Source organism: Echinops telfairi, unplaced genomic scaffold, assembly GCF_000313985.2.
Source record: "Echinops telfairi isolate 266 unplaced genomic scaffold, ASM31398v2 ScPeMD7_7469;HRSCAF=8507_0, whole genome shotgun sequence".
NCBI classification, from domain to species: domain Eukaryota; kingdom Metazoa; phylum Chordata; class Mammalia; order Afrosoricida; family Tenrecidae; genus Echinops; species Echinops telfairi.
Window position 1 is genome coordinate 50,489,560 of NW_022111372.1, and position 18,502 is coordinate 50,508,061.

The 18,502-nt window shown below is 57.6% G+C and overlaps 2 protein-coding genes across 2 annotated transcripts in view; one reads left to right on the top strand and one right to left on the bottom strand.

The window, feature by feature from the left end:
• Positions 1-3,530: 3,530 nt before the first annotated feature.
• HK3 (hexokinase 3) lies at positions 3,531-17,327 on the top strand. Its single transcript, XM_004697144.2, has 18 exons — positions 3,531-3,626; positions 8,045-8,207; positions 8,364-8,518; positions 8,596-8,715; positions 8,803-8,898; positions 10,131-10,230; positions 10,314-10,497; positions 10,885-11,040; positions 11,165-11,398; positions 11,616-11,911; positions 12,010-12,149; positions 12,237-12,356; positions 14,270-14,365; positions 14,539-14,638; positions 16,133-16,316; positions 16,442-16,597; positions 16,733-16,966; positions 17,053-17,327. The coding sequence occupies exons 1-18, from the start codon at positions 3,531-3,533 to the stop codon at positions 17,195-17,197; spliced, it is 2,775 nt and encodes a 924-aa protein (XP_004697201.1). The 3' UTR covers positions 17,198-17,327.
• UNC5A (unc-5 netrin receptor A) overlaps positions 17,298-18,502 on the bottom strand; it is a 15,331-nt gene continuing 14,126 nt past the window's right edge. The window contains exon 16 of the mRNA XM_045284688.1: positions 17,298-18,461. Within this exon, the coding sequence (XP_045140623.1) occupies positions 18,296-18,461 (166 nt within the window). The 3' untranslated portion in view covers positions 17,298-18,295. The remainder of the gene's footprint in view (positions 18,462-18,502) is intronic.

Genomic DNA, 18,502 nt, shown 5'->3' on the forward strand with positions numbered 1-18,502 from the left:
TCCGGATGTCAGGATCAGTGACATTGGTTACACTCTGCATTGTCAGCATTCTCATTATTCCATTCTAGTTATTTTCACTTATTTTTTTTTTAACATTTTATTAGGGGCTCATACAACTGTTATCCCAATCCATACACCCATCAATTGTGTAAAGCACATTTGTACATCGTTTCTCAAAACATTTTCTCTCCATTTAAACCCCCGACATTAGGTCCTCATTTTTCCCCTCTCCCCGATTTTCACTTATTTTTAGTTAATCTCCCCTCAACTCCAAACTCACTGCCATCAAGTTTAGACTCATAGCAACCCTAGAGGAGAGAGCAGAACTGCTCTTGTGAGTTGCTGAGACCAGTTCTTTACTGGAGTAGAAAGCCTCAGCTTTCTCCCTTGGAGTGGCTGGTGCTTCAAATGGCTGATCTTGTGGTTAACAGCAGCTCAATTTATAACCCATAGAGCAAATGTTTTGAGAATGATGAGGGTAATGAACGTACAAATGTGGTTTATACAATTGATGTATGTATGGATTGTGATAAGAGTTGTATGAGCCCCCAATAAAATGATTAAAAAATTGATAACCCATTATGCCACACTGTTCCCCTCAGATTCTCATCTATGTTTTAAAATAGCTGTTTACTCTTGGGCTTTAGGCAGATCAGTGGATCTCCACCTGTGGGTCACGACCCCTTTGGGGGTTGAAAGACCCTTTCACAGGGTTCACCTGATTCATAACAGTAGCAAAATTACAGTTATGAAGTAGCAATGAAATAATTTTATGGTTGGGGGGGTTCACTACAACATGAACTGTATTAAAGGGTCGTGGCATTAGGAAGGTTGAGAACCACTGGATTAGATAGATGATAGATTTATTTTAAGAAATGTAATCCTCAAATATGACAATTTATTCATTCTTAGGGCAAAACTGTTCATTCAAAGGTGACTTCAAAATTAGAGAAGTAAATCAGAGCCATAGTCTCAATAGGTTCAGCAGATCAGGATTTTAAAAAGAATTTGAAGCTCTGGTTCACATTTTTTTCTCCGTTTTTAAAAATCAGGATTTGTCAGGTGCATTCACAATCAGAGCATGTCCAGTAGTGGTAGCGGGGCACCATCTAGTTCTGCTCTCCAAGGGGAGGAGGCAACGGGTCACGTAAGCAAGTAGGCCTGTACTCCAGCTCTGTCTCTGATTCTTGGGTTTCCTCTTTTTCATTTCTTCCAGATGAGTAGACCACTAGTTGTACCTTAGATGACTGCTTGTAAATGTTTAAGACCCTAGACACTACTCACCATACTGGGAACTAGCACATAAACTTTAAAAACTTAGCCAATTGACTAGCCTGTTGCATGAACCCATGAATTGAATCATGCCCTCTCAAAATATGCCAACTTTCCTGGGCTATAGTCTCGGTGATTTATAATTATGCAATGATGGAACCACCTCATAACGTGATCTGATCTGATTAGCCAATCAGTTATAAAGGGATTAGAGTGGAATGCAACGCCCCTACTGAGGTCACAGTCCTGACCCACGCTAAAGGGAGTTGAGGTGTGCCCAGCAGCACCTGACAAGAGATGAGAGACAAGTGAGCAGAGGGAGGCACCTGACAACACCGAGAAAGAAGAGCTGGGCATGGAGTATATCCTTTGTGGACCCAGGGTCCCCGTGCTTGAAACCTCCTATACCTAGAAAAAGACAGATGCCAAGATACATGTAGATCTATAAGGAATGTTGTACCCATAGATATTGAAAATAGTCAAAGGCCTTCCTCTAGAGCCAACAGAGAGAGCCTTTTCTTAGAGCCAGTGTTCTGAATTGAAACATCTGGCCTTCTAAAATGTGAGAGAATGAATCGCAGCTATTAAAGCCGCCCATTTGTAGCATTTCTGCTATTATAATGGCACTAGACAACTAAGCCCCAAACCAAGAGAATCAGCCCCATGAGCTGAGTGGTTATGTCTAATGAGTATCTGCCTCTGTTGTCTCTACCTTTTTGTTGTTGCAAAACCATACACCAACTAGCATTCGCCCAGTCACCCCCTTTCCCTGGGTACAGCTATTGGCATCAGTTAACATCAGTCATGCTGTCTTCACGTTGCCCACATTTGGGGCCAGATTTCCCATTTCTCGATACAGAAAGTGACATTACCTAGAGAGTGCTTTTTCCCCCTGCAAATTTACCATTCATGTCATTTCATAAATGTGAGAACATGCACCATTTGTTTTCCATCATTGACTTATTTCACTCAATACAATGTTCTCCAGTTAATCCACATGGTAAGGTGCTTTAGGAATTCATTTTTCTTTATCACTGGGTAGTACCCATTGTATGGAGACATATACTACATTTTCCTTACCCGTTTGGTCATTGCTGGAGTTTTCGTCCTTCCGCTACCGTGAGCAGTGCTGCAGTGAATGTGGGTGTGCACGTCTGTTCATGTCATTGCTAGTAGATCCGTATGATCTATACCTAGGCATGGAATTGCTGGGTCAAATGGCAGCCCTGCCTCTAGCTTATTTAGAAACTGCTAGACTATCTTCCACCAGTCATCTGTGAGTGCCCGTTTTCTCTACGTCTCCTCTGTCATTTGTTACTCTCTCTCTCTCTCTTTAAAATATCTTAGTCATTCTAAACCCAAATCAAACCCACTGCCATCAAGTCACAGTGACCCTATTCAGGGTTTCTGAGATTATCATTCCTCACAGGAATAGCCTCACTTTTGCACACTGGGTTTGAACCACCTACCTTGTGGTTTGCAGGTGACCACTTACCCACAGAGCTACCAGGGCTCCTTATTAGCCATCCTTGTGGGAGTGAAGGAGCCTTGGTGGCATCAGGCTTATGAGTTAGGTTGTTAACTACAAGGTCAGCAGTTCGAGACCGCTAGCTACTCCTCAGGAGAGAAAGACGAAGCTTTTGTCTGACTGAGAGTTACAGTCTCAAACCACAGGGGCCGCTCTATTCTGTCCTACAGAACCACTGCTTTAAGTGACCATGAACTCTAACTTTTCGGCTAGGAGCTGAGTCTGTTAACTCAGGAATTCCTGGAGCCACCTTAGCCTGCCATAAAGACCCTGGCAGTCCAGCCTCACTGTTGTCTCCACTGATCAGCAGCCCCTTCTGGCCTCACGCTCTTACACTCTCCAGCCTCTCAGACCCCTCTCAGACGCGGCAGCCTGGCAGCTGTGGCAGGTGTCCACCCCCCCACTGCCTGCACCAGTGGGGCTGCGAGGGCTGATGCCTGAGGTCCCTGGCCATGCTGCACGGGGATGGACAGGTAGATAGGAAGTGCACAGGGATGACTGGCACATGGGTTGGAAACTAGCCTTCCCAGTGCACATGTTTCTGGGTCAACAAGGGCCTTCTGGTGGGATACCAAAGGATCTGTGGCGCTTAAACGTTCTGGATTCTGGCTGCAGTTTCCTTCCTGTTGCCTGCAGGAGGAAAGAAGTGGTGAGCCCAGGTCACAGCCTCCTGTAAGAGGCTCACCGTCCCTTCTCTCTCGTAGGTGGCCGAACCTCACTGTGGAACCAGATGGACTCCAGTGGACCTGTAGGACCAGGGTGCAGGGGTGGGGCCCTGAGTGCCCGCCCAGAGTGCTCACCCCACCCCTCAGACAGCACCCAACTGGTAAGTTCAGCACCAGGCACCTGCCTCCTGCACTTTCCTGTCAGTTGCAGGATTGATGGGTGTCGTTCACCCTGGGTTCATGCCCACATCCCCTGCACCCCATCCTTCATAGCTGGTCATGATCTAGCTCCCTTGAGAATCCAGCCAGTTCAAGGTGCTTATTGTCTCCTCAGCTGACTGATGGGACCAGGAGGCTTAGACAGGTGAGGTAGGTGGAAGGTGAAATGAAGGTCTCACAGGGCTCCAATTGAGTTGCTTTTACCAACTCACCCCCCCAAAGTGGTTGACAAAATCTGGAAAGCCACCTCCCTCACCGCTCCTGTGTGACTCAGGCTGAGTCCCACCTTCCCTGCGCCTCCAACGGCTCCCCACGGCCTCCGCAGAGGCACCACAGATGAGGCTGGGCTGGGCAGTCTCTGTACTTCTTGTCCAGGGCAGCCACCCCCTGCCCAAGCTTTGCTCGGAAATGACTTTCTGCTTTTGCCTGTCATCTTGAACACGATGTTGAAGCCCCTCCCCGCCCCGCCACCCACGCCCCCCCCCCCAAGCAGGAAACCCTTGTGTAAGCCACTTGGGTTTCTCAGTCCGTTTCCCAACAGTGAAATGGAGAAGAATCATGTCTAACTCCCCAGCCCACCTGGGAGGAGGATGGGAGCTCACGGAGAGTCAGGGGCTGCATGGATTGGTACCCATCGAATGGGTATTCCATTCGGCCAGGCTTGGTGTCCGCCCGCCTCCAGCCTGAGCTGAGTCCACCCTGAGCACCTGCCCCGGGCCAGCCTGTAGCTGTGACTAGGCCCCTGGCCTACCGGTGTCTCCTCAGACCCTGGGCTGGTCCCACATGCACCCTGCTGGCTTTGGGACATTTACCTGTAGTGTAGGGAGATCATCCCTTTGACCTTGGGGAGGTGGGAAGGGTGGGGCTTCATAGGGGCATCAAAGTCTCCTTGGCCCTGACTGGCTCCCTTCACCCAGCTCTCAGAGAAGAGGACTCGTTGACAGTGTGTGTCCAGCACCTGGGCCAGCCTCTCAGAGTCTTGGCCCACCTGAGGGTCACTGAGTCTGGCTTTCCAGGCTGCCTGCACTTTAGGTGCTGGGGGGGGGTGTCAGAGGAGACCTGTGCTGTACCAGGTTCCCCAGGCTGCGTGGTCGGAAGTAGACAGTCAGACCCTGCTTCCCGAGTGCCTCTGAGTGGACTCAAGCCTCCAGCCTTTCAGTGAGCAGCCAAGAACCTTAAGCCAGGGGTTCCATGCTGTGCGGAAAGGGGAACCTGTCTCTATCGGACTTCTCTTGTCCCATCTCTGCCCACCCTGAGAGGTGGGCCCGCGATCAAGCCCACTGGGTGAGGAGGGAAGCTGCCCGGAGAGGGGAGGCCACAGCCCGTCCAGTCCCGGGGTCTGAGCAACCCTCAGTACTGAAGCCACATGGCCAAGCCGCGTCCTCTCTGATGCCCTGTCCCCTCTTCCTGAGGGCTCTCCCCACTCTCAGGAAGGGGGAGGGGACAAAGGGGATGTTCCAGGGCTGCTTCCAGCTGGTCCTTGCCCCATCCCGCCCCCAGTCTGCCTGAGTCTCTGCCCACACCCAGGAGGGCAGAAGTACAGCCATCCGCCCAGACCACCCATCCACGTTCGCCGAACTCTCCTGCCTGCATTACGCAACCAGAAAACACCCCTCCTGACTGCACAGCCCTGCACACGGTCCCCCGAGCGATCCCATTCCATCCCTCTGTCCACAACTATTCATGCAACATGCTTGTCTGCAGCCACAGCAGGGGACCAGATTGGTCCCCCCATCGCTGGGACACTTCTGCATCTCATTGAAGTCTCATCCTGCAGAAGAGGTGGCAGCAGGGCTCAGTGCAGTGTGACTTGGAAGTGGTCTCCTCAGACGCAGTGCTCCTGGCTGTACCCTCCCCCATCCCGGGGGATGTTAGGGGCCTTCCAGATGGCATTGCTGTCTTAGAATGCTTCCATTTGGGGGGCAGGCCTTTGCAGTCGGAGCCCTGGTGGTTGTAGAGATTCTGCGTTGGGCTCCTGCTAACCGCAAGGGCTGCAGGTTGAAACCACAGCTGCTCAGCAGGAGAGTCAGGGCTTTCTCCTCCCATCAGGAGCCCCTGTCTTGGAGACCCACGGGCAGTTCTGCCCCGCCCTATAGGGTCACTGTGACTCAATTCGATAGCAGTGAGTCGTGAGTCTTTGCAGCCCGATATGGGTTCAGAGTGCAGCCTGCACCTTAATAGCTACCTGGGTTAGGGCGATGATGGCCCTGCTCTGAGCCTCAGTTTCCTCACTTAGTAAACAGCAGTCACCTTTCCTTGCTGGTGTGGCCACTGGAAGCATCTAGTGTCATGCAGGCTCATAAGTCCACATTCGGCCCGACAGTTAAGGTCATCTGCCTCCTTTAGGGATCAGTTTTCCTTTCTCAACACAAAGAGGGCGGGTGGGTGTGGCTGAGCCGTCCTCCTCTCCACACCCGCCCCTCTAGGGATCAGCCTCATGGTCCAGTGCTCAAGTCAGTTTGCTGGGGTAGTGGGTGCTTGGGATGGAATCGACAAGGAAACTGTGTGACACAGGAGATAGAACTTGAAGAAGCGAGGGCCTTAGAAAGTCTACCAACCAGAGAGGACCCGAGTTCCAGGGCCATGTGGTCGCTTGTCGGCGGTTCCGGATGGTGGTTAGAGGATGCACATGGACCCTGAGTTGCCCCGCCACACACCGTCCGCACGAGCCCCTTGTTTGCTGTGACCCTTGCTCAGTCAGCCCATCTCTTTGAGGGTTTCCTTCATTTTCAAGGACCTTCTACTTGGTCACATATGCTGTCCCTTTGATGCAAGGGACTTTGGGGTCTTCCCTGATGTTGTGTCCAAAGTACGTCTCGCTGTCAGTGCTCCACAGGAAACTTCTGGTGCTACGTCTTCCAAGACGGACTTGTTTGTGCCCGCAGCCCTGGCATCTTCGACATGCTTCTCAAGCCGGGCACCGTAGATCCATCCATCCTCCTCTGCCTTCCTGTCTCACTGCCCTGCCTGTGCTCGGCAGCTAGCAGGTGGTTGAAAAGACCATGGCTCAGGTTAGCCACATGCACCTTAGTCATCAAAGGGTCACCTTGGCTTGTTAGGCTCTGAAAGAGGTCACTTGCAGCAGATTATCCCAACGCAGCATGCTGTGGCGTGGCATGTCTTGACTGCTACCTCAGTGCACAGGGAGAGCTGGCCCAAGCAGAATGAAATGGTTGACGCCTGAAGTGGTCAAGGCTGCTGGGACCTCTTGGAAGGCTGGAACCTCTTGTCAGGAGGTTCTGAATGCAGAGGTGAAGCGCTGAAGCTGTTCTAGAGCTACCTATGCCAGACAGCAAACCACACTCACTGCCATCCAGGTGATTCCAACTCACAGTGACGTTGTAGGACAGAGCCGAGCAGGCCCTAGGGGTTTCTGAGGCTGGAAATACTTACGGGGGCCAAGAGCCTCATCTTCCTCCTGCAGAGTGGTTAGTGGGTCTGAACTGCTGATGGTGAGGTTAGAAACCCAACGTGTCACCCCCCTGCGCCCCAGTGTCCCTGGGGTTACCTAACCACAGGCTATGGTAGAGCGAGGACCTGAGCTGCCCGCCTGCCATGCCTCCCCTCCATACTCCAAGCCTCCCGGCCCTGTCTGGGCCCCAATCCACCTCCTGCTCTGAAGAGCGTCTCTCTGTGCTCTCCCCTAGAGCTCCAAATGACTTGTCCCTGGGAGACCTCCTCAGACCTCTGACCAGCTACCTAACAATCTCTCTTCCTCCCCTGCCCACTCTTTAGCTTTTAATCCTGTCCTTTTAATGAAAAGAAGAAATCCCAGAGCCACGTTTGTCTGTTGTCCCGTTTCCTGTGCCCCACACTGGATCACCGACTGCAGGAGTGGGCCATGGCCGACCACTCTGTGGTCGGTGCCTGAACCAGTGCTGGGCAGCCCACAGGGGCTTGGTTGCGGTTTGTCACAGGCTGAGTGGCTGGCCCAGGGCTGTCCTCTGTGGACTGGGCTCCACGCTCACTCAGCTGGGCCTGATCAGCTTGCCCCAGGAGAAGGATCAGTGACCATTGAAAACTCTTCCCTGTGTGCTTGTTCATCTGGCTACTCATTCAGCGACAGCTCCTGGAGCAGCTGCCTCTGGGCACCGAGGCTGAGAGGAGGACTGAGAAGGATGGCCCTCCCTCCTGAGAGCCCCGTGGAGGGACGCAGGACTAGGACAGGCTGTGGGCCGCAAGAGCACGTGGGGTGGGGATGGGAGGAGGTAGGCTGGCAATTCAGGGGAGTGTGTGTGTGGTGGCCTGCTGAGGGAGGGTGCTGCCTGGACTGCGGTGAGGAGGGGGAGCCAGGCTGGCCCAGCCTCCGTGGGGCTGAAGTTGGGGAGCCTGGCCTGGACACCAGCCTGCTTCTTCGCAGGTGCAGGAATGCCTGAAGCAGTTTGAGGTGACCGAGGCACAGCTTCGGCAGATCCAGGCCAGCCTCCTGGGCTCCATGGAGCAGGCGCTACTGGGGCAGAATGGCCCCGCCCCTGCTGTCCGAATGCTGCCGGCATACGTGGGCTCCACCCCGCATGGCACCGGTGGGTGGCCAGGCCTGGGCGAGGGGTGCTTCCCAGAGAAGGGGATCCCTTCGGCCCACCCCACTCCTCAGGTCCCCTGACCAGACTTGGCAGTCATGAGCGTGTTCCTGGGAGGCCGTGGCTAATGATGTATTTCCGTGACCTGCTTGTCCCCAGAGCAGGGAGACTTCGTGGTGTTGGAGCTTGGGGCCACAGGGGCCTCCTTACGTGTTCTGTGGGTGACTCTGACGGGCACTGAGGGCAGCAGGGTGGAGCCCAGGAGCCGGGAGTTTGTGATCCCCCCGGACGTGATGCTAGGCCCCGGACAGCAGGTGAGCATCCCTGGCCCAACCTCTGAACCCTGGGAGGGATGGACAGCACACAGTGACAGTGCCCACACCTTCTACAGCTCTTCGATTTCGCCGCCCGCTGCTTGGCCGAGTTCCTGGAGGCACTCCCGGTGCACAGCCGGACTTTGCCGCTCGGGTTCAACTTCTCCTTCCCTTGTCACCAGACGGGCCTGGACCAGGTGAGGTGGGGAGGGCATAGGGTAGCCGGTGGAGGGGCATGCCATCCAGGAAGACCTATGGAGGGGGCCTGGCTTCTCTGCCCTCAGAGCACCCTCATTTCCTGGACCAAAGGCTTTAAGTGCAGTGACGTGGAAGGCCAGGATGTGGTCCGGCTGCTGAGAGAGGCCCTCAAGAGGCAGGGGGTGAGTCGGTGGGCAGTTGCGTGGTGAGGGCTGCCCCCAGGGCTAGGTCCTGGGCACCTGGAAGTGCCCATATGCGCCACTCTGTGCCTCCAGGAGTGCCCATTTCCAACCTGCCCTTCAGCCCACACAGCACCTGCCGTCTCAGCCCGTGTCCTTCGTCCGGTGTCAGCCTGGGGAAGTTGCCATCCCCCCATTTCATAGAACAGGAAACGGGCAGAGAAGCAGTTGCTGTCGAGCTGGCCCTGGCTCAAGAGTGCCCCCAGGAGTGTCTGGTGACGGTGCCCCATGGGCTTTTCTTTTTCTTTTTTACATTTCTTTTTTCTTTTAATAAATCATTTTATTGGGGGCTCTTACAGCTCTTAGAACAACCCGTCTATCAATTGTATCAAGCACTTTTTTATTTTTATTTTTTTGTATCAAGCACTTTTGTACATACGTTGCTACCATCATTTCCAAAACATTTTCTTTCTACTTGAGCCCTTGGTATTAACTCATCTTTTTTTTCTCCTCCATTCCCCACCCTCTCACCCTCATGACCCCTTGATAAATTATTATTATTGTCATATCTTACACCCTCCACTGTCTCCTTTCACCCCCACATTTCTGTTGTTTGTTCCCCTGGGGGGCGGTGTATGTCGATCATTGCAATCAATCCCCCCATACTCCCCCCACCTTCCCCTATCCTCCTGGTATCATTACTCCCATTACTGGTCCTGAGGAAATTCCTCCATCCTGGATCCCGTGTGTCGAGAGCTCTGGTCCAGTGCCACAGGGTTTTCAATAGCTGCTGTTTTGAAAATAGATCACCAGGCCTTTCTGGCAAGGGCACCCCTAGAGGGGATTCGAATCTCTGATCCTATTGTTTAGTTGGCAGCCAAGCGGGTTAACCCTTTGTGCAGCTGGAGGACTTCCCATGGAGGGTGGGAAAGGTCCCATAAAGACCCAGGACCCTGGAGGGGAGCAAAGGTACAAAGACTGGCCCTGTCTGGGAGGAGGCCCCAGGCTCCTAGGGACAGCTGATCCATATACGCATGCCACTGTTAGATGATGGGAGCCCTGTGCAGACAGATAGTCTCTACTGAAGGGGGAACAGGAGCTGCGGGCTGGGAGCTACAGGAGCCCCCTGGGCCCGGCAGCAGTGGCTGTCACCCAGGTCAGCCCCGTCTGCTTTCCCCACCCCCACCCCCACCCCACTCCCCTGCTCCATGACCTCTGCCCTCTCCATTGTGCAGGTCACCAGCCTCAGCGTGGTTGCCGTGGTGAACGACACGGTGGGCACCATGATGGGCTGTGACCCAGGACTTGGGCCCTGTGAGGTCGGCCTCGTCGTAGGTGAGGGTGGCGTTTGTGAAGGTGGGCTGGGCGGGGCGGGGAGGCTCCTTGGTGAACAGGTGCTGACAGGGCGTCCCTGGCAGACACGGGCACCAACGCCTGCTACATGGAGGAGGCGCGGCACGTGGCGGCGCTGGATGAGGACCGGGGCCGCGTCTGCGTCAGTGTTGAGTGGGGTTCCTTCGGAGACGACAGAGCCCTGGGGCTGGTGCTGACCCCCTTCGACCATGCCCTGGACCTGGAGTCCCTGAATCCTGGTGCTCAGAGGTGGCTGCTTCCCGGCCCTGGGCCCCACCTGTCCCTCTGAGCTCAGCCCTGCAAGCCGCACTCTCTGCCTCCTGAGAGAACCTGGCTTGGCCCAAGGAAGAGAGGGCTCCAGGGCTCCAGCTCCCATAACTCAAGTTCTTAAGCCTTGGCCTCCCTCTCTCTGGTTCTGGTGGGTGCTGGCAGGGGTTGGGGCTGGAGACTAACCGAGCCGTGTCCCCATGCCCTTCTTGGCATCCCATGACCCCTCACTTAGGCCAGAGGGCAGAAGGGGCTGATGAGCACCCATGGGCTTCTTGGGACACCCTCTGGGGGGGTGGGGCAGGGTGTCTCAGAGGCTGGGCCTGCTGAGCTGAAGGTTATCGAAGGCTCTGTCCCCCCACCCTGCAGGTTTGAGAAGCTGATTGGGGGCCTGTACCTGGGCGAGCTGGTGCGGCTGGTACTGGCTCACCTGGCCCAGCATGGCCTCCTCTTTGGGGGCTGCACACCCCCTGCCCTGCTGAGCCGTGGCACCCTGGGACTGGAGCATGTGGCTGAGCTGCAGGAGTAAGTGTGAGAGGGGGGGGGCTGCCTTGGCCAAGCTGGGAGCCATGGGTTTTCCATTGAGATTTGGGAGCTGGTCGGGTAGCTGGACCCCTGAGACCCAAACCGGTGCCCTGTCCCTCCACAGCCCTTCAGCCGGGACTGCCAGAGTCCTCACTGTCCTGCAGAGCCTGGGCCTGAGCCCAGGGGCCTCGGATGTGGGGCTGGTGCAGAGTGTCTGCATGGCCGTGTCCACTCGAGCTGCCCGCCTATGTGCCACCGCCCTGGCCGCTGTCTTGGGCCGCCTCCAGCACAGCCGGGAGCAGCAGGCTCTCCAACTCTCCGTGGCCACCGGAGGCCGGGTGTTGGCACGACTCCCCAGGTACTGGGCACGCTCCATCCTGTGCAAGCAGGTGGCATGCACAGTGTGGTACACACAGGGAGGAGCCCTGGGTACCACGATTGCAGGGGCAGGACACCCAGGCAAAGGGGGTCTGGTGGGGGGTTGGGCCAGTACTTCAATGGGGTGGGGTGGGGTGTACTGAGTGCCCTGCGGTTTGCAGGGATGGTAGCCAGCCCGGTGCATCTCCTGCCTGCAGGTTTCGCAGCCTCCTGCAGGAGACAGTGATGCTCCTGGCCCCAGAGTGCAGTGTCACTTTCATTCCCTCAGAGGATGGGGGTGGCCGGGGTGTGGCCGTGGTGACCGCAGTGGCCGCCCGCCTGGCAGCCCACCGGTGCCTACTGGAGGAGACGCTGGCACCCTTTCGGCTGGACCAGGAGCAGCTGGTGGTAGTGCAGGCCCAGATGCGGGAGGCCATGGCCCAGGGGCTCCGTGGGGAGGCCTCCTCCCTGCGCATGCTGCCCACCTACGTCCGCGCCACACCTGACGGCAGTGGTGAGGGTGGGCTGAGGGGGTGGTGGCAGGCCCTGGGCTCCTGAGGGCTCCAGAGCGGGACTCTCCCCTTGCTGGCACTGAGGGCCTCTGCCCCACAGAGCGTGGGGACTTCTTAGCCCTGGACCTCGGGGGCACCCACTTCCGGGTCCTCTTGGTGCGGGTGGCCGCTGGAGGTGTGCAGATCACCAGCCAGGTCTACGCCATCCCTGAGCAAGTGGCCCAGGGCACTGGACGGCAGGTATGCGCAGCCTGGGCTGGAGGCGGGGGGCGGGGGAGAGGAGTGATGGGGGGCCCCCACCCACTACCTGACTCCACTCCCCCGCAGCTCTTCGACCACATTGTGGACTGCATCGTGGACTTCCAGCAGAGGCAGGGCCTGAGTGGGCAGAGCCTGCCCCTGGGCTTCACCTTCTCCTTCCCGTGCAGGCAGCTGGGCCTGGACCAGGTGAGGGAGGCTGGGTGCAGGCGAGCAAGAGCTCCTGAGATGGAGAGGGGCAACACTCGGCATCCTGGGCCGGAGTTGGAGGGGGGAGAGGCCTTGCATTTGGCCTCAGTTTCCCCAGCGGGAGGGGGTGTGATGAAGTGGCCCGGTGCCCAGGGCAGTGAAAAAGCCGGGGTGGAAAGCTGGAGCTGCCCCAAAACAGTGGGGAAGTGCCAGGGCTCAGGGAAGGCCACCTGCTCTTAGGTAGGTGCGATCCATGGCAGACCAGAGGCCCCAGCCTGGGCCGTGTCTTGAGGGGCCTGCAGTAACACAGCCTCTGTCCCCGCTCCCCTCCACCCTTGCTTGCTGCCCTCTCGGGGTCTGGCTCTGGAGTGGGTACTGGACTGGGGTGGCAGTTTAGGAGGTGGAGGTCTGGCTGTGTCCAGAGACGAGTGTGATAAGCTCGGGTGGACATCTGAGGGGGCGGCCCTGCAGAGCCAGCAGGCCAGGCTTCCAGGACTCCCCTTCTTACTTCTGCCTGGATGCCCACTTTTGCACCCTGTGGTCCCTGGGCAGCATTAACATCTGGCCAGGGGACAGTATCCACCCTCTCTGACGCAGGCTGCCTTGGTCCTTCTGGTCCTCTGGGTCCTGTACTCGGCACTGGCCTCTCTGCTGGGCTGGCTTGGCTCAGGTGGAGCATGCTCCCTCTTTTGGGTCAGTCCTTGTGTGGTTGCCGTGAGTCAGGGTCACCCAAAGGTGGTGGCTGGCTTTGGCTTTTTGTCCAAGAGCAGCTCAGGGGGCAGCTGCCTGGGTCTGCCAAGACAGACTTGTTTGTGCGCCTGGAGCTCAGCTTCACTTCCAGGTGTTGCAGGGGGTAATGACAATGTTGACCCATTCAGGGACTTCCTCTTCCCAGGACAGGGAACCTGGCAGGGGTCACTGAGAAGATGGCTCTGGCCCCAGTTGTCTGGACACCTGTCCTGCCACTTCCTCTCAGGTCTTCACATGGCCCCGGGCACTACCCACTCCTTTCTGTGTCCGCCCTACACAGACCCCACAAACCTTAACGCGGGCTTCCCCTCCCCAGTTGGGGAGCCTCTTTCCCTTGTTGGGGGTGGGAAGCTCTGATCTCCTGGTCTGACCCCACTCATGCCTCCCCTTCCTCCACCCTCTGCTCTGGTTTCTGGTTTTGAGACAGAGCACAGAGCCCCCTTCGCTGCCATTAGAATAGAAAGAGGGACTCGGGGAAAAGATGACTGCGAAGCGTGGTTGTTAATGGCTCTGGAACATCCTGCCCAGAGATATCCAGACAGCATCCCGGCTCCTACTTGGGCAGAGCAGCCTTTCTCACTAAGAGCCCCACTCCCCGCTCCCGGAGGTGCAGCTGGGAAAGAGCATTCCTGGATGCAGTCACACCCCTGGTCACTAAGCTCACCAAGTTCACTGTGCCCCCACAGAGCTCTTTGGGCTCGCCCCCATTCTGCCCAGTGTCTGTTTCCTGGGAATGCAGCTCTGTCCGCAACACCATTCCTGCCTTCCTAGTTCTTTCTGCTGTCACTGGGACCTCTGAGCCTGCTCTGTCCCCTTTTCCCAAACACACAGCACCCGCTGTGCACTCCTCACCCAGTGAGGGCCAGTCCATTTGGACGAATGCCTTGAGACCCTCAGACCACCTGAGCATCCTGGAAGGAATGACAGAAGACAGCGTTTGGTTGGCGCTTATGAATAGGTTTCTTCACACGAAAAGCCTCCCGAGGAAAGGGGAGGGGCAGAGGGCAAGGCCTGGAACCATGTGCAAAGTGGAATGGATCTTTGGGAAAGGAAGGGGAAGAAAGCATAGGCATGGTGTTGGGGGCTGGGGAGAAGGCAGGTTCTGGGGAGCCTCTCTGCTGCAAGGGGCCTCCAGCTTCTTGCTCTTCTCGGTCCCACCCTAGGGCATCCTCCTGACGTGGACCAAGGGTTTCAATGCCTCAGACTGTGAGGGCCAGGATGTTGTGACTCTGCTGCGGGAAGCCATCGGGAGAAGACAGGTGAAAGTTTGCCTCTGGGGCCCTGGTGGAGGGGGTTGTGGCAGGTCTTGGGGAAAGTGAAGGACCTCCCAATTCTTAAGAAGAGGGCCCTCCGCAGTAGAGACCTCTGGGTCCATGCTGGTTGCCATGACAACTGAGTTGCCCAGCAACCAGCGGCATCCTTTTATGTGCAGGCAGTGGAGCTGAATGTGGTTGCCATTGTCAATGACACGGTGGGTACCATGATGTCCTGTGGCTATGAAGACCACCGTTGCGAGGTTGGCCTCATTGTCGGTGAGGAGGGGCCCTGCTCTCTTGTGCGCCCACTGCCTGAAGTTAGTTTCCTGCCTGATGCTGAGTCCTCGGGGTGGACGCCCTGTGGCACTGGGGATGCGGGATCACTTCCATCCTATCCTGGGAGTCTAACTGGACTGGCAGTCTGGAGCTATGGATTCCTGTCCAGCTCAGCCACGGACTCGCTGTCACTTAAATTCTCTGAGCCTCAGCTTTCCCATTATTAAAATGAACCTGGGCTTAGGGGGTCAAATCAATTTAGATGGAAATGCATGGGCATTCCTACCTGTATGGTGCAAACAGTTATGCTCTTTCAGCTGCTAACTGGAGCTTGGAGGTTCACGTCGACCCATGGCAACTCAGAAGATAGGCTTGGTGATCAGCTTAACCAAAAACCAGCAGAGAAACCATGTGGAGCACAGTGGTACTCCGACCCACATGGGGTGGCCATAAGTCGGAATCAACTGGATTTGTCTGTCTGACCTTGGGCATGTCACTCCTGTGTGCTTGCCTCCAAGCTGCGAGAAACCCTGTCTCAGGGTTGTGAGAACGAGAGAGGGCCAGATGTGCTGTGTGCCCAGCTGAGGGTGTGCACTCGGGGCTTGGGACAGAATGGGCGGGGGGCAGGGTAGTGAGCTGGGAGGGCCGCTCACCCACTTCAAGGCCATTTTGAACACCCACCCCATGGTCAGCTGGGCACCAGAGGAAGGAGGAGTTGAGCCCAGACAGCAGGTGGTAGTTAGAGAGGCACCCAGACTCCAGACAAAGGTGGCCAGCCTCGAACAGGGTTAAATTTGGGAAGGAAAGGCCCCTTGGGACCAGGGAGACATGCTGAGAAAGTTAGGGTTTGGGGTCCTCACTCTGGACTGGGTTCTCTTTGAACACAGGGCCCATGGCAGCCTCCCATTGACAGGCCCGGGGCAGGTGGTGGGCAAAGCCACTTCCAGATCTACGTATACAAATGTGGGTTGGTGGGTTCTGAGTGAGGCTGGCAAGAATCAACCGAGTGTTGCGAAGTTAGAAGCTGCCTTTCCCCAGGTGGGCCCACCGCCGGGGTGATGGTTCCTCTGGGCAGCATCAAGGCCCGATTCAAACACGGCTTCTCTGGCATGTCTGTGGCCCTCTGGGCTCCTCGTGCTTTTTCTCACTAGGTTCCCAGCTCCGGGGCCAACCCCTACGAGCTCAAGGGCCTGGGAGGCTGGTTCCAGGACCTTCTCACTGGGCAGTGAGGAGCGGTCACATGCCCCGGAGGATGGCGTCACTAAGGGGTGTTCCAGGAAGCGCAGTCTGGGATGATGGCAGGACACCGGGAGGGCAGGAGGTGCAGGACCGGGCAGGAGACAAGTTTGAGCGTGGGCAGATGGAAAGGTTGGAAAGGAGCCCCAGCTGTTCATCTGGGTGTGAGGTACAGGACTCAAGGGCCTAAAGGGGCCTGGTCCTGACAATGAAAGCCCTCCCCTGCCCCCCCCCCCCCACGCGGCCTGGCCTTTGTAGGAACGGGCACCAACGCCTGCTACATGGAGGAGCTTCAGAACGTGGCAGGCGTGCCTGGGGACTCTGGCCGAATGTGCATCAACATGGAGTGGGGCGCCTTTGGGGATGATGGCAGGCTGAGTGTGCCCAGCACCTGCTTCGATGCCAGTGTGGACAGAGCATCCATCAACCCCGGCAAGCAGAGGTGGGCTAGGCAGGGGATCTGGCCCAGGGGGTCTGCCAGCAGGGTCTTGTGGCAGCCAACTGGGGCAGCAGTGGTGGCTAATGGGAGTCTCCTGTCCCGTGTGTGTGGGTGCGTGTGTCACACAGGTTTGAGAAGCTGATCAGTGGCATGTACCTGGGGGAGATCGTTCGCCACATCCTGTTGCACCTGAACAGCCTGGGTGTGCTCTTCCGGGGCCAGCAGACCCAGCGCCTGCAGAGCAGGGACATCTTCAAGACCAAGTTCCTATCCGAGATTGAAAGGTCTCTGTGGCCTTCAACTGTCTCCCCATCTCCCCAAAGAGCTCATATGGGGTGGGGGGCGTCGAGTGCTGGGCTGGGGGTGGGGTCCTGCTAACTCAGGGCTCCCCCCTCTGCTTCTCACCACCCGCTTCCCAGCGACAGCCTGGCCTTGCGGCAGGTCCGAGCCATCCTGGAAGACCTGGGGTTGCCCCTGACTTCGGACGATGCCCTGGTGGTCCGAGAGGTGTGCCAAGCCGTGTCCCGGCGCGCTGCCCAGCTCTGCGGGGCAGGCGTGGCCGCTGTGGTGGAGAAGATCCGTGAGAATAGGGGCCTGGAGGAGCTGGCGGTGACCGTGGGTGTGGACGGGACCCTCTACAAGCTGCACCCCCAGTGAGCATGGAAGCGGCGGGGCGGGGCAAGGAGGCAGGGCTGGCAGAGCCACTGGCTTGGGCTCACCCCCAGCTTCCACTTCCCAGCTTTTCCAGCCTCGTGGCAGACACAGTGCGTGCGCTGGCCCCCCGCTGTGCCGTCACCTTCCTGCAGTCAGAGGATGGTTCCGGCAAAGGGGCGGCCCTTGTAACCGCCGTCGCCTGCCGCCTCGCCCAGATGGCCCGCGTCTGAGATCTGCTCCACCTCTGCGCTTGCAGAGGAGCTAGGTGGATCCGGCACCAGAACCGCCCCGTGTCAGCCCTTGGGCTTCCCCCAAGAGGTAGCACTTGGGTTAGCAATATATATATATAATTTATTTACATTCACGTCTGCTAAAATCCCTACATGCCCCGGCAGCCGGTCAAGGCTGTGTACATAAGGCCAAGTGCAAGGGCGTGAATGCACTTCAGACGGAGTCAGGACACAAGCTTCGAGGGGCGGCCCGGAGGGGGGGCTTGTCCAGCCCCGGGATGGGCACGCCTGGCACACGCACACGCCATTGCCCAGCACGGGGCTCCCGTTGCATATTCACACGCCCCGCCGGACAGGGCACCTGCGGCTGAGGCCTGGGGTCGGGGGTGGGGAGAGCCGCTCATGTCCCTGGTGGGTGGGGGCAGGGCAGCATGTGAGAGGCAGATGTGTACAAACACTGGGGGTGGGGGCGTGAGGGACGTGGGCGGGACCCCGGTGCACAGGCGTGAGAAGTGAAGGTGGTGGAGACGTGCGCTCGGTGGGGTGGACGCACGCACGTGCCCGCGTGTGGCTGGGTGCCTGAGCCCAGAGGCCTTTCCTGCTCGCCCGGCCGTGCCCTTGGTCCCGCAGGCGTGGGCGGGCCCCTCAGACGTGCCCCTACCCAGCAGGCACAGAAACGTTTGCATAAGGTCTGGCTCAGGCAGGAGGCCGGGCGCGGCCCGAGCCCAGCGTGTGCGTGCATGTCCACGTGCATGCGGGGCCCTGGCCAGGGGCAGGAGGAGAGGTAGCATCACGCGCGCACGCGCACACACGAATGGGCCGGGCCTGGCCTCGCCTGGCTCCAGGCACTGTGTCCCTGGGCCCCGCGGGCAGGGGCAGAGTGGGAGTAGGTGGCAGTGCCAGCCTGGCCAGGCAGGCTGTGGAGAGCGGGAGTGTGGGCAGGGTCTGAAGGACCGGCATTAAGGGACAGCATCAGCCAGGAGGAGACCTGTCCACGCAGCTCTCCCTGGGATGGGTGGAGGGCCCCAGCTCAGCGTCTGTTCATCCCTGGCCGGGGCCAAAGCTGGTGAGAATGTAGGCGTTCGGGGCCCGGGGGCCTCAGCACTCAGCCTCGGATACTGTGAAGAGGCCAGGATCTGGCTGACCCAGTCCGGTCACGGCCGCGGCCAGCTGGCTTAGGTTGCCGTTGGGAAAGTGTCTCGCCTCCCACAGGTTGAGGATCATGGCTGTGGGGCTGGGCTTGGAGGCAAAGAAGCTGAGATGGCTGCAGAGAGAGAGCGGGCCTCAGCCCTGGCTGGCTGCATC